Source organism: Cebus imitator, unplaced genomic scaffold (assembly GCF_001604975.1).
Source record: "Cebus imitator isolate Cc_AM_T3 unplaced genomic scaffold, Cebus_imitator-1.0 Scaffold61, whole genome shotgun sequence".
Taxonomy (NCBI): domain Eukaryota; kingdom Metazoa; phylum Chordata; class Mammalia; order Primates; family Cebidae; genus Cebus; species Cebus imitator.
The window spans coordinates 7,826,898-7,840,164 of record NW_016107376.1 but is presented as its reverse complement, the minus strand read 5'-3'; the positions used below and the strand labels follow the sequence as shown (position 1 = coordinate 7,840,164).

Below are 13,267 nucleotides of genomic sequence, written 5' to 3'. Positions count from 1 at the left end.
TTTTTGCAGTGGCGTGATCTCAGCTCACTGTAACCTCAGCCTCCCAGGTTCAAGTGATTCTCCCGTCTCAGCCTCCCAAGTAGCTCAGACTACAGGCGCACGCCACCACACCCAGCTAATTTTTCTATCGTTAGTAGAGACAGTATTTCACCATACTGGCCAAGCTGGTCTTGAACTCCTGACCTTGTGATCTGCCCACCTCAGCCTCCCAAAGTGCTGGGATTATAGGCGTGAGCCACTGCACCAGGCCATATGCTAAATATTACAAAGAGATTTTTATTCTAAAACATCATAACAAATATACTGAGAAAGTTCTGAGAAACAAGCCAGGGTCAACCAAAACAAATTCTATGATGAAACTTTTTTTAAACATTCAAAAAGTTTGAGAATGATTTTTGAGATACTGAGTAGGAGGCCAGGTACAGTGGCTCACACCTATAATCCCCCAATTTGGGAGAACAAGGCAAAAGGACTGCTTGAGCTCGAGTTCAAGACAAGCCCCAACAGCATGGTAAAATCTTGTCTCTAATTAGCCAGACATGGTGGCGCACAACTGTAGTCCCAGCAACTTGGCAGAAGGATAATTTGAGCCCGGGAGGCAGAGATTGCCAGGAGCTGAGATTGTGCCACTGCACTACAGCCTGGGCAATACAGCAAGGTTTTGTATCAAAAGAAAAAAAAGTATAGGAATTATGTACATTATTATATATAAATATAATAAATGCAGTCACAGTACACAATAGGTATTTCTTACTAAAGATATTAGATATGAATTTTTCTTTAATTATAAAAGGATATTTTACAAATACTTCACCCTTAAGATTTCTAGAGTAAACAGAATTGCCAGGAAATTGGAAGGTATCTATCTATTACTCAAGAAGCTAAATGAGGCCTCACGCCTGTAATCCCAGCACTTTGCGGGGATCAGGCGGGTGATCACCTGAGGCTGGGAATTCGAGACCAGCCTGACCAACATGGAGAAATCTCGACTCTACTAAAAATACAAAATTAGCCGGGTATGGTGGTACAAGCCTGTTAATCCCAGCTACTTGGAAGGCTGAGGCAGGAGAATCCTTTGAACACAGGAGGCAGAGGTTGCGGTGAGCCGAGATCACACCATTGCACTCCAGACTGGGCAACAAGAGCAAAACTCCATCTCAAAAAAAAAAAAAAAAAAAAGAATCTGAAAGAACTCATCATATTATCATATGAGTTAATTATTATTCTCTTTGTCCAGAGATTCTTCCATTCAGGGATCACTAAAAATAGCTTTTCAAGGTTATCAATAGGTTTTAATACCATTTCTTTATTCAAAAAAGGTTTTTTTAAATAGAGATGGGAGTCTCACTCTGTTGCCCAGGTTGCTGTCAAACTCCTGGTCTCAAGCAATCCTCTTGCCTCAGATTCCCCAAGTGCTGAGATTACAGACATGAGCCACCATTCCTAGCCGATTTTAAAAACTGAAATTCTCAATACTGCACATATGACAAGCCAAAAGGTGACAATGCTTATAAGAAAACACAATGTTTGTTTCTAAGAATGCCTTACCTTCTGGTGCTGGTTTGTCTTGAGGAAGATCTGGCATATTTTCATCCAAAAGGTCTGCTAAGGATTGAGAATTTGCCAGCAGCTTCTGATAAGACATAGCAAACTCCTCATACTGTTTATGTCTATCTTCACTGAGCTCCCCTTTAGAATGTAGAATGCGCCTATAAACAAATGATGAAATCATCTGACAGTCTTATCAAAATAGATGTCATCACACATTGTTATATGGGAAAAATTCCGTAATTTGATTTTCTCATACAAATTTAGTATAATCTTCATTTTTATTTAACATTTGAATCTAGTATTTTCAAATATATCTGAAATTTATAATCAAATTCACCTGCACAATTAAATGTTAACACTGGTTCCTCAAAGTATATGACGCATGCTTGCTGAAATACCACAATATTTAACAATATACTTCTAAATAATTTTAAATTATTCAGTATTTTGTTACAGTCATACTCTTCTCATACAAAGTTAACCAAAACTAACACAACTACACAAGCCAATTTTCAAAGGCAACAGGTTATAGAAAGAATCAATTATTCTCAAACCTCCATAATTATTTGAATCAGTAATATCATATTTAACAATATATCACAAAATAATAAAAAATTATTTGGTTTTTCGTTACTATCATACTCCCTTCAGACATACAGAGCTAAACAAAAAAATTTAACACCAAAATATTTAACATCCAGTCCACTGAGATATATAATAATCACACTAAGAATTTCTGATACATAAGCAGTAGCAAGGTGATGACTACTTTATGAAAACAAAAATGAACAGTCCTTTTCCTTACTTCCATGTGCGGAACTCAGTTTTCAAAACCAACAGATTTTGAACAGGTTCAAAAACAACAGAAACAGTTATCCTTAAACTTCCATAACGATCTGAATCAAGATTATCTTATGAAAAAGCCCACATCTTCCCCACAGCCAATTCTCAATCTATTGTGCAAGTACTGGTTATTTATCCAGGTAACAAATACTGAGAAACCCATTTACTCAGGCTAGTCCTTATCAAGGAACTAAGGACAAAACGACTCTTCCACTTTACAAGAGTACGCCACTAAGCCCAAAACTACAAACGCAAAACTATTAGAAAATACCAAAATGTATAGAGCAAAATAAGAGCCTTATTATATTGGTATAAAACATTGAGACTTATATAGCTGGATCCAATTTTTTACATACAAAATATCCATGTGGTAGTATAAGGTTTGAAATTTATAAACCATGATGCAAATACAATGTTTCAAAAAGTCAATTATAAATTATAAATTATGTTATTTTTAAAGTAGTACTTAGAAGTTTTTCATTTCTTGTTATTTGACTTTTCTTATGAATAGTGAAGAAAACGAGGTTTTCTGTAATGCCATGTTCCATCTTCTAAAGTTACAGAGAAAAAGGCAGAAAAATCAAGCCTATATTTATTCTTCCCAACTTATTTGAAACGATGTCAAAACTATCCCATTTTACCCTATTTCTACTCACATAAGCTTTTGTTTAAATACTATAACAATTCAAATAACAACATTTTCTATTTTCAGACTATTCGTTCCCATTACAAGTGCATCAGTGCACAGATTCATAAAATCCAGTAATTTCCTTTATTCAAATCTGGACTGTTAGGTTCCAAAATGAGAAATTTCATTTGCTTATTATTTAAATATACATTAGATATCATCCTACCAACACATTAGCAAAACGTTAAAATACTTTAACCATAATAACCCAGGCTAAAAAGTGCTTCTCTAAAAATACTGTCATTAGAGGGCATTTCCCTCTCTTCAAACATTTGTTTCAGACTACTATTACAAAAACAAAATTTTATCAGTAATTTTGTTAACGAATTCTAAACCTTAAAATAAAAACTCAAAGCATTTTAACATATTCATAGCTATGAAAGAAACATTAGTACTTTGAATGAGCTTGTTAAAATTTTTAATCAGAAGTTCTAATAGAACTCATTTTGTAAGCTGAAAGTCATTTTTTTAAAAAAAAATCTGTAATTTACTTTTATTTTTTGTAGAGATGGGAGTCTGGCTATGTTGGCCAAGCTGGTCTCGAACTCCTGGCCTCAAGCAATCCTCCCACCTCAAACTCCCAAAGTGCTAGGATTACAGGCATTAGTCACCATACTCACCAAAATTAAATAAATTACTCAAATAAGTAATGCTCAGAAGTAGCTTACTTAAAAATATTTGCACCGTAGGGCCAGGCATGGTAGCTCATGCCTATAATCCCAGCACTTTTGGAGGCCGAAGCGGGTGGATCACCTGAGGTCAGGAGCTCAAGACCAGCCTGGCCAACATGGTGTAACCTTGTCTCTACAAAAATATAAAAATTAGCTGAGCATAATAATGGTGGTGCCTGCAATCGCAGCTCCTTGGAAGGCTGAGGCAGGAGAATGGCTTGAACTTCGGAAGCGGAGGTTGCAGTGAGCCAAGATTGCACCACTACACTCCAGCCTAGGTGACAGAGTCAGACCCTGTCTAAAAAATTTAACTTAAAAAAAAAAAAAAATTTGAAGAGTTTATTCCATGGCATTTTAGTTGGAAAAATAAAAATAAAAAACAAAAACCGAAGAGTTTATTCTAAAGCAAATTATATTAATGGGGTAATAATGGTTCTAAGATATTTCAAAATCCCTAATGACAATTACTATGCAACATTATTTCACACTGAAAAGAAATCAGAAAATATATCTCAGAATAATATAACCCAGAACTTCATTTCTCTTAACAAGTTCTGATATTCTGGTTATCCAAAGAACAAACATCCAGTCCACTGAGATATATAATAATCACACTAAGAATTTCTGACACATAAGCAGTAGCAAGGTGATGACTACTTTATGAAAACAAAAATGAACAGTCCTTTTCTCACTTCCATATGTGGATTTGCCTGTGACTTTGCATTGAGTCCATTAGAAGTGATTTCATTCTGTGATGGTTCCCTGAGTCTGCATTCCAGTTCCTCTCCAGTCCTACTGGAACCAAACTAAAACTTTAAAACTTCAGTAAGGCCAGTCACAGTGGCTCACTCCTGTAATCCCAGCACTTTGGGAGGCCGAGGCAGGCAAATCATGAGGTCAGCAGTTTGAGATCGGCCTGACCAATATGGTGAAACCCCGTCTCTACTAAAAAATACAACAAAATTAGCCAGGCATGGTGGCACACGCCTGTAATCCCAGCTACCCAGGAGGCTGAGGCAGGAGAATTGCTTAAACCCAGGAGGTGGAGGCTGCAGTGAGCCTAGATGGCACCACTGCACTCCAGCCTAGGTGACACAGCAAGACTCTGCCTCCAAAAAAAAAAAGCTTCAGTGATACACCTTACCCTTAATCAAATGCATGATTAACAGCACTAACTTACCTAATGAGTATGTGCTTTACTATTCAGTGAGAATAGTCTTTAAGACAAGTTTAGATTTTTTTTTTTTTTTTAATATCTTACACCAAGCACTCAGTTACCAGGACAGAATACCAATGAATACAATTATGATTTCTGTTATATATAAAACTAACATATGTAGCCGTATGTCCCTCCCTTGACAACTATGTAATACTGAAATGACTAAATCCACAGCATGCAGTAAGACGAAATACAGACAAAGCAGAGAAATAACTCATTATAGTGCCTGAACATTTAAAAACCCAAGAATCGGCCAGGCACAGCGGCTAAAGCCTGTAGTCCTAGCACTTTGGGAGGCCAAGGATGGTGGACTGCTTGAGCCCAGAAGTTCAAGACCAACCTGGGCAGCATGGCAAAACTCCATCTCTACAAAATATACAAAAATTAGTTGGATGCAGTGTTGGGCACCTATAGTCCCAGCTACTCGGGAGGCTGAAGCGGGAGGATCACCTGAACCCAGGAGGCTGAGGCTGCCGTAAGATGTGACTGTGCCACTGTGCTGCAGCCTCGGTGACAGACTAAGAACCTGTCTACATAAATAAATAAACCCAAGGATCATTTAGAAATTCTAATGAAATTAAAATGAAACATTTTTAAATGTAGGTACTAAAAATGTCAGAGTTTTTTTTTTAACTTTATGAAACTCACAGGAAAAGGTTTTCAGTTTGTTTTTGAAAACCCATATGAGGGAACTAAATATTACACAGCACATCTGACCAACAAGTATCACTGCTTTACATCGTTATCAAAAATGTAACCAAAATTTCACTGAAAATGTAACCAAAAGCAGCCGGAAAATATGATTTCATCACATATTTTAAGTATTACCTAAAAAACCCCACTGCTACTAAAAATACAAAAATTAGCCAGGTGTGGTGGCAGGTGCCTGTAATCCCAGCTACTTGGGAGACTAAGGCAGGAGAATCGCTTGAACCAGGAGGTAGAGGTTGCAATGAGCCAAGATCACGCCACTGCACTCCAGTCTGGGCCACAGAGCAAGACTCCATCAAAAACAAACAAAAAAGAACAATTATTTTAGATTTTCTTTTGGTTTCATTTTAGAATTTGTTTATGGATGTCTCAATCTTGTAAAAAGACTCTAGAACATAGCAAAGCAAAACTGTACCCATTTAAATGGATACTACTACTACAGCAAAGTCATTTAAACACAATTAGAATATCTAAGAGATAATTTTAGAGCTCTTACTACAGCTATAACACTAAGTCTAAAGTACAGAGAAGTAACAAAATTGTACTTAAATACTACCAATAAATTAAACAACCTACTTATGAAGCAAGGTACAACTTACCTGGAATGAAAGTGAAAGTAAAAGCAATATTATTTCATTACTGGCTGATGCGTTTTTAAGATTCAATTATCAGTCAATAATGCCTCATGAATTTGCATTAACAAAAGAATGGGAAGAAGAAAAAATGTTTGCATTCTACTTAAATGTTTTTACTGAACTTTGTCACCTCATTGCTGCTAGTCTAAGTCTGCAATCATGAAGTTACTAAGAGTCACAGGTGCTGAAGAGAAACTTGATAACACTTCATCAATTAGGGAGATAAAAAGGAATAAAGACACTTCAAGATTACTCAAACAAGAATTCTGGCCTACAACCTGAATTCATAATTTCACTATACTGAAAAAAACAAATTCTGTAACATAATTGAGTTATAGTCAATAAAAATTAAATTGGCCCAGTGCAGTGGCTCATGCCTGTAATACCAGCACTTTGGGAGGCTGGGGCAGGCAGATCACGAGGTCAGGAGTTCGAGACCTGCCTGGCCAACATGGTAAAAACCCATCTCTACTAAAAAAAAAAAAAAATTACCCAGGCATGGTGGCGGGCACCTGTAGTCCCAGCTACTCAGGAGGCTGAAGCAGGAGAAACACTTGAACCTGGGAGGCAGAGGTCACAGTAAGCCGAGACTGTGTCATTGCACTCTAGCCTGGTGACAGAGTGAGAGCCCATCTCAAAAAAAATAGATAACTGCAAGTCCCTCAAGTCACTTAAAAAAGAAATCACCCTACTTTTTACTAGATTGTTTAAAATTAAGGATGGGCACAGTGGCTCACATCTGTAATCCCAGCACTTTGGGAGGCCGAGGAGGGTAGATCACCTGAGGTCAGGAATTCAAGACCAGCCAGGCCAACATGGTGAAACCCTGCCTCTACTAAAAATACAAAAAAAATTAGCCAGGCACATTAGAGGCTCATGTCTGTAATCCCAGCACTGTAGTAGGCCAAGGTGGGTAGGTGGCTTGAGCTCAGGAGTTTGAGACCAGCCTGGGCAACATGGAGAAATCCTGTCTCCACCAAAAATACAAAAAATCAGGGAAGTGTGGTGCTGGGTGCCTAGGGTCCCAGCTACTCGAGAGGCTGATGTGGGAGGATTGCTTGAGCCAGGAGGTGAAGACTGCAGTGAGCACTCTAGCCTGCCACTGCACTCCAGCCTGGGTGACAAAGTGAGACCTTGTCTCAAAAAAACAAAATAATAAAACATACAGAATAAAAGGCTTAAAGAAATTTAAATAAGTAGGAGTCTTAAATATTAACTAGCTTAGTGTTCTAGCTTTACCATGCCTCAGAGAAACCTTACTGGAAGAACTATTGTCCATGATTTAGTCCTATGATGCAGAAAAACATCAAAACACCTACTGGATGAGAGGTGCAGTGGGCCACACTTATAAACCCAGAAGTCTGGGAGGCCATGACATGGCAGGAGGATTGTTTGAGCCAAGGAGTTCGAGGCCAGCCTGGACAACAGTGTGAGGCCACATCTCTATTTTCACAAAAATTCTTTTAAAGGTTGGAGTGGAGGCCAGACACAGTGGCTCACACATATAATCCCAGCACTTTGGGAGGCCAAAGCAGGCAGATCATCTGAGGCCACGAGTTCGAGACTAGCCTGGGCAACATGCCAAAACCCCCGTCTCTACTAAAAATACAAAAATTAGTCAGGCATGGTGCCACGTGCCTGTAGTCCCAGCTACTCAGGAGGCTGAGGTGACAGAACTGCTTGAACCCCAGAAGCGGAGGTTGCAGCGAGCCAAGATCACACCACTGTAGTCCAGCCTGGGCAACAGAGTGAAACCCCATCTCAAAAAATCAATCAATTAATTAAGTAAAAGTGGGGTGGGACCAAGCACAGTGGTTCACAACACCTATAATCCCAACAATTTGGGAGGCCAAGGCGGGAGGACTGCTTGACCCCAGAAGTTTAAGATCAGCCTAAGCAATATAGGGAGATTCCCCTCTCTATAAAAAAATTTTAAAAATTAACCAGGCATGGTGGCACGTGCCTGTAGTCCCAGCCACTTGGGAGTCTGAGGTAGGATGATCCCTTAAGCCCCAGGAGGTCAAAGCAACGCTGAGCCATGATCACACAACTGCACTCTAGCCCAGGTAACAGAGTGAGACCCTGTCACAAAAAAATGAAAAAGAAAAAAAAAAAACAGCTACTGGATAAAAACTGAGAGGGAGAAAATGATCATTTTAGGCAGAACACCATAATGAACCCTCTTAGAAGGTAGGAAACTATCATTAGGCCAAGTAGGGATTCTGCCCTAATCCATTCCTGGTGTCTTTTTTGGTCAGTCACATATCTGTATTTTCACTATCGTGGCTGCTCAAGTTGAGGCTATCCTTAGGCATGATTTATTAAGCCATACACCAATTATTTTCCATATGGTAATTAAGATTCTCACATCCTCAAATCATTACATCTAAATGGGCAGTCTCCCATGATAAAAAGGCTGTGATGGCCAGGCACAGTGGTTCACGCCTGTAATCCCTGCACTTAGGGAGGCCGAGGCCGGGGGATCACCCGAAGTGAGGAGTTTGAGACCAGCCTGGCCCACATGGAGAAACCCCATCTCTACTAAAAATGCAAAAATTAGCTGGGTGTGGTAGCACGTGCCTGTAATCCCAGCTACTCGGGAGGCTGGGGTATTAGAAATCACTTGAACCCAGGAGGCGGAGGTTGCTGTGAGCCAAGATGGTGTTACTGCATTCCAGCCTAGGAGACTCAGCGAGACTCTGTATCCAAAAAAAAGGCTGTGACAATGCTAAAGTCAGTTTACTCTATGTAAGTAAACTTCTCTAATCACTAAAGATGAACAGTTCTGTATCAAATGGATAAAAGTTTCTAGGGAAAGGCCACAAAGCTATATTCTTAACACTACATCCTTTTCAAATTTTTATCAATGACTTAATAATAAAATAGAAGAGCTGCTTATCAAAGCTGAATGCGACCAGAAGATAAGTATTATTCAGTTTTTGTTTTAATACAGGGTCTCTCTCTGTCGCCCAAGCTAGAGTGCAGTGGCACAATCATGGTTTACTGCAGTCTCAACTTCCCAGGCTCAACTGATTCTCCCATCCCAAGTAGCTGAAACTACAGGCGCACACCACCACACCCAGCTAATTTTTATATTTTTTGTAGCAATGGGGTTTCACCATGTTGACCAGGCTAGTCTCAAACTCCTGGGCTTAAGTGATCATTCTGCCTTAGCCTCCCAAAGTTGTAGCATTATAGGTGTCAGTCACCATGCCCAGCCAGTACTATTAATAATATACATGTAATCAAATCCAAAGTTTTTAATAAGGCTAAATAACATACCAAAAACATCTAAATAAAGTTTACAGAGATAAGCAAGTACACATTTAGGCTTTAAAAATCGTATTTCACCAGTTCAAGGTGAAGAAGAACTGGCTTGTCAGCAGTTCATATGAGAAATAAAGCTTTAGTGCTAATAAGCTTTACAAAAAACAAAAGAATGACAAGGTAGCTATAAAAAATAAGGCAATTTTAGGTCACAGATAGAAAAGAATGCATACAAAACAAGTATCCTTTTTTTGGTGGCAGCCTGTGAATATCTGAGATACTGTCATGGGAATAAAAGACACATATATCCTGTACCAGTGTTCCTCAAACCATCTGTAGTAAACGGCCAACTTTCCTTCCCCAACCATTGGACACTTTTGTAAAAGTATAGTAAGAATACCATGGCCCCTGAAAATTCTATAATACTTTCTAAATGCTTACTCTCAGTTTCTGTGTTTAATTAATTATGAAGAGGTAAAAAGTTCATGGATCTCCTACTTTGAGTACATTTACTCCATCCATACCAGAAAAAAGAATCAAATCAAAGGGAATCATTTTGTGAGAAGTTAAATTTCCACTTGATATAACAAAGAATTCCTAGCCCGTAAGTGTTTCCATCATTGAAATGGCTCAGAGAGAACTGAGCTCCTTTGGGAAGTATTCAGAGGAAAAATCATCTTAATTGTTAAATAATCTATAAATATATTCCTACATTGGAAAGGTGAATGGATTGGATTAAAACACTGGAGAATCTCTCCACTCTCCAAGATTCTGAGTCCAATCAAAAGCAAACACACACACATTCCCTCAAAGTAGCCAAGAACTAATCAATCATCAAATACATACAAATCAGTTATGATGTATTAGGTAGAATGTATGAACAAAGGACTACGAAACTGACAAAGCATATGGAAATCATAAATAAGAAGCCCTAAGTGAGAAGTATAAATAAAGGACCACCATAATCCTTTGTAGCCCATTACTGATGGTACAAGTACATTCTGAGGTTGCCTCTTCAAAGTTTAAAGAGGTCCTCACAAATCAAAACATAAAACAAGGGTAATAAGCCTTTTTCTTTTTCCTAAGAAGTATTGATAACACCATTGCCATCTTATTCTCACCTCTGAGTGACCTTCAGCCACAAAGATTTAACCACGTAGTCTCTACCTTAACCCTGTCCTAACTGTACTACTGGCCAACACTATTCCTTTAGAGTCCTCTGGTTAAGTCAATCACCTTCCAGTGGTAATTACTTAAACCACTCCTCCCCAACACAGACTTAGGAAATAAGAAAAAGATACTCTCCTATACGAATTTCTGATCAACAGTAATTTCAGATTCTAAACAATGCAATTTAAATAGTTGTAGCTTAATACTCAGCCACATGCTATGGCTATCACGACTTTTCTACACCCTCTCAGTTCTCCTCCAAATCTATCCTCTATAAAAGTTGACCTATTGCCCACAAACTACATCTACTTCTAGGTTCTTGTTGCTCCTCAGGTATAAATACTACACAATAATCTACAATACCTTTTAACAATCAAAACTGGCTCCAAAGTCAGGTCTTTTCACCAATTACCAGAGGCAAAGTACATTACTCCTTCAGAATTTTAAATGAATGCCCCCAGGAAGAAGACTCCTACAAATACATTTTATAGTTGCATTTAAGAAATTTTTTCACAGCTAATTTTGTGCATTACCTCCCAAAATTCTAATCTGAAATACCTCTGGTAATTAATTCATTTTCTTAAAAAGAGCAACAGTGACATTAATAACTTAAAATACAAAACAATAAAAGTAAACCTGTTATGGATATTAGCAGGTAAGTTTAAGTGACAGAAAAAGAAAATCTACCCCTCAATTATTAAGGAGTGTTTAAAATCACAGGAAGAAAACACATACACAAAGCAAAAAATCACTATCTACTTGCCAGATTTCTTTTAAAATCAAAAACAAAATCTACTGTAGACTCACATTAAAACATGAGTGCTCAAGACTGTTCTACTTTGAAATTTTCCTGGAATGTTAAGAAATCACCTGTAAAGAGCCCTTTTCCACAAGTTCTTTCAGTGGCATGAAGACTTTAAACATTTTTAAGTATGAGCTCCAAAATAAATTCTCAACTCTGAGAAACATTTGAAAATCACCTGTTTTGTCTCTCAGTATTCTGGAGCTCCCTGTGGTCCCTTTTCAGGTGTTTGGTCAAAGACGTAAAGTACTCTTTTAAAAGATTCTGGAAAGGCTGTTGTTTTTCTGGACTAATTATCTCACTAGGAGGAAAACTCAAATTAAACTTCTCTGCAGCACTCTTTACTTTCCTTGGTACAAGTCCAGCAATATCATCTCCACAATGTCGACAGAAACTAATCACTACAGAGACATGAGTATGGGACTCCCGATCAGCATTAATAATATTTTTTAGCTGTTCATAGATTAAGGAAAGACCTTCCTTGTCAGTGAAAATCCCAACTATTGTCAATTCTGCAATAAAACGCAAATCAGTTCTTAACTTGGTAATGTTAGGTGTTTTCTCCTCTTTCCTTGCTTCAAAATGTTTTTTCCAGACCTGAAGAAGTGACGGGGCAAAGTCAGCATAACGCTGGTGAAAGAGAGAGCAGAGATGCACAGCACAGTTCACATCAGAGATTTTCAGCTTTGCTTCCACAATAGAAGCTACAGCTTCTGCAATGTATTTGCTTAAGTTTAGGCCATTAAAATCATGGGACAAGGAGTCTCTCTGTTGTTCCGTAATAGTTTTTAGCTTCTTGACAAAAGCAGTATTTTTCTTCAAACTTGAGTCAAGGCGGCTAAAGAAGTTTTCCTCTGGTCGGGTATCAGGAGCATTTTGGTTTTTGCTACGAAGTTCCTTTCTTAAATGATGGCGTTCCCAAGCTTCCTGATGAAGCTGAATAGATTCTTCTTTTTCTCTATATAAAAACAAAACAAATAAATAAAATACTCTATATATTTTGAAGCAACCTACACAAATCACCTAAGAGAAAAGCCAATGAAAAAAATTATCTAAATATAAGAATCTACAAGATTCAAAAGACCTTTCACTACTTTTAAAGACATTTTACTGGCTGGGCATGGTGGCTCATGCCTGTAATCCCAGCACTCTGAGAGGCCAAAACAGGCAGATCACCTGAGGTCAGGAGTTCAAGACCAGCCTAGTCAACATGGTGAAACCCCATCTCTACTAAAAATACAAAAAATTAGCCAGGCATGATGGCACATACCCATGGTCCCAGCTACTCAGGAGGCTGAGGCACAATGCTTCAACAACAACAAAAAAAAATTGTCCACAAAGAATAAACACTATAAGACCAGGAGTGGTGGCGCCCAGCACTCTGGGAGACTGAGGTAGGTGGGGTCAGGAGTTCAAGACCAGCCTGGCCAACACAGTGAAACCCATCTCTACTAAAAAATACAAATATTAGCCAGCTGTGGTGGCGGGCGCCTATAATCCCAGCTATTTGGAAGGCTGAGGCAGAAGAATCGCTTGAGCCCAGGAGGCAGAGGTTGCCATGAGCCGAGATCACACCACTACATTCCAGCCTAGGTGACGGAGCAAGGCTTTGTCTTAAAAAAAGTTTTTTAAAAAGGATTCTGGAAGCCTAGGTCAAATAAAAATAGAATATAATTATATTCTAATGAGGCCAAAACTGATGTTAAACAA

The 13,267-nt window shown here is 38.4% G+C and overlaps 1 protein-coding gene across 1 annotated transcript in view; it reads right to left on the bottom strand.

The window, feature by feature from the left end:
- UPF2 (UPF2 regulator of nonsense mediated mRNA decay) overlaps nt 1-13,267 on the bottom strand; it is a 126,327-nt gene that overhangs the window by 99,522 nt on the left and 13,538 nt on the right. The window contains exons 3-4 of the mRNA XM_037739049.1: nt 11,736-12,515; nt 1,549-1,709 (exon numbers count right to left, since the gene is read on the bottom strand). Of these exons, the coding sequence (XP_037594977.1) occupies nt 1,549-1,709; nt 11,736-12,515 (941 nt within the window). The remainder of the gene's footprint in view (nt 1-1,548; nt 1,710-11,735; nt 12,516-13,267) is intronic.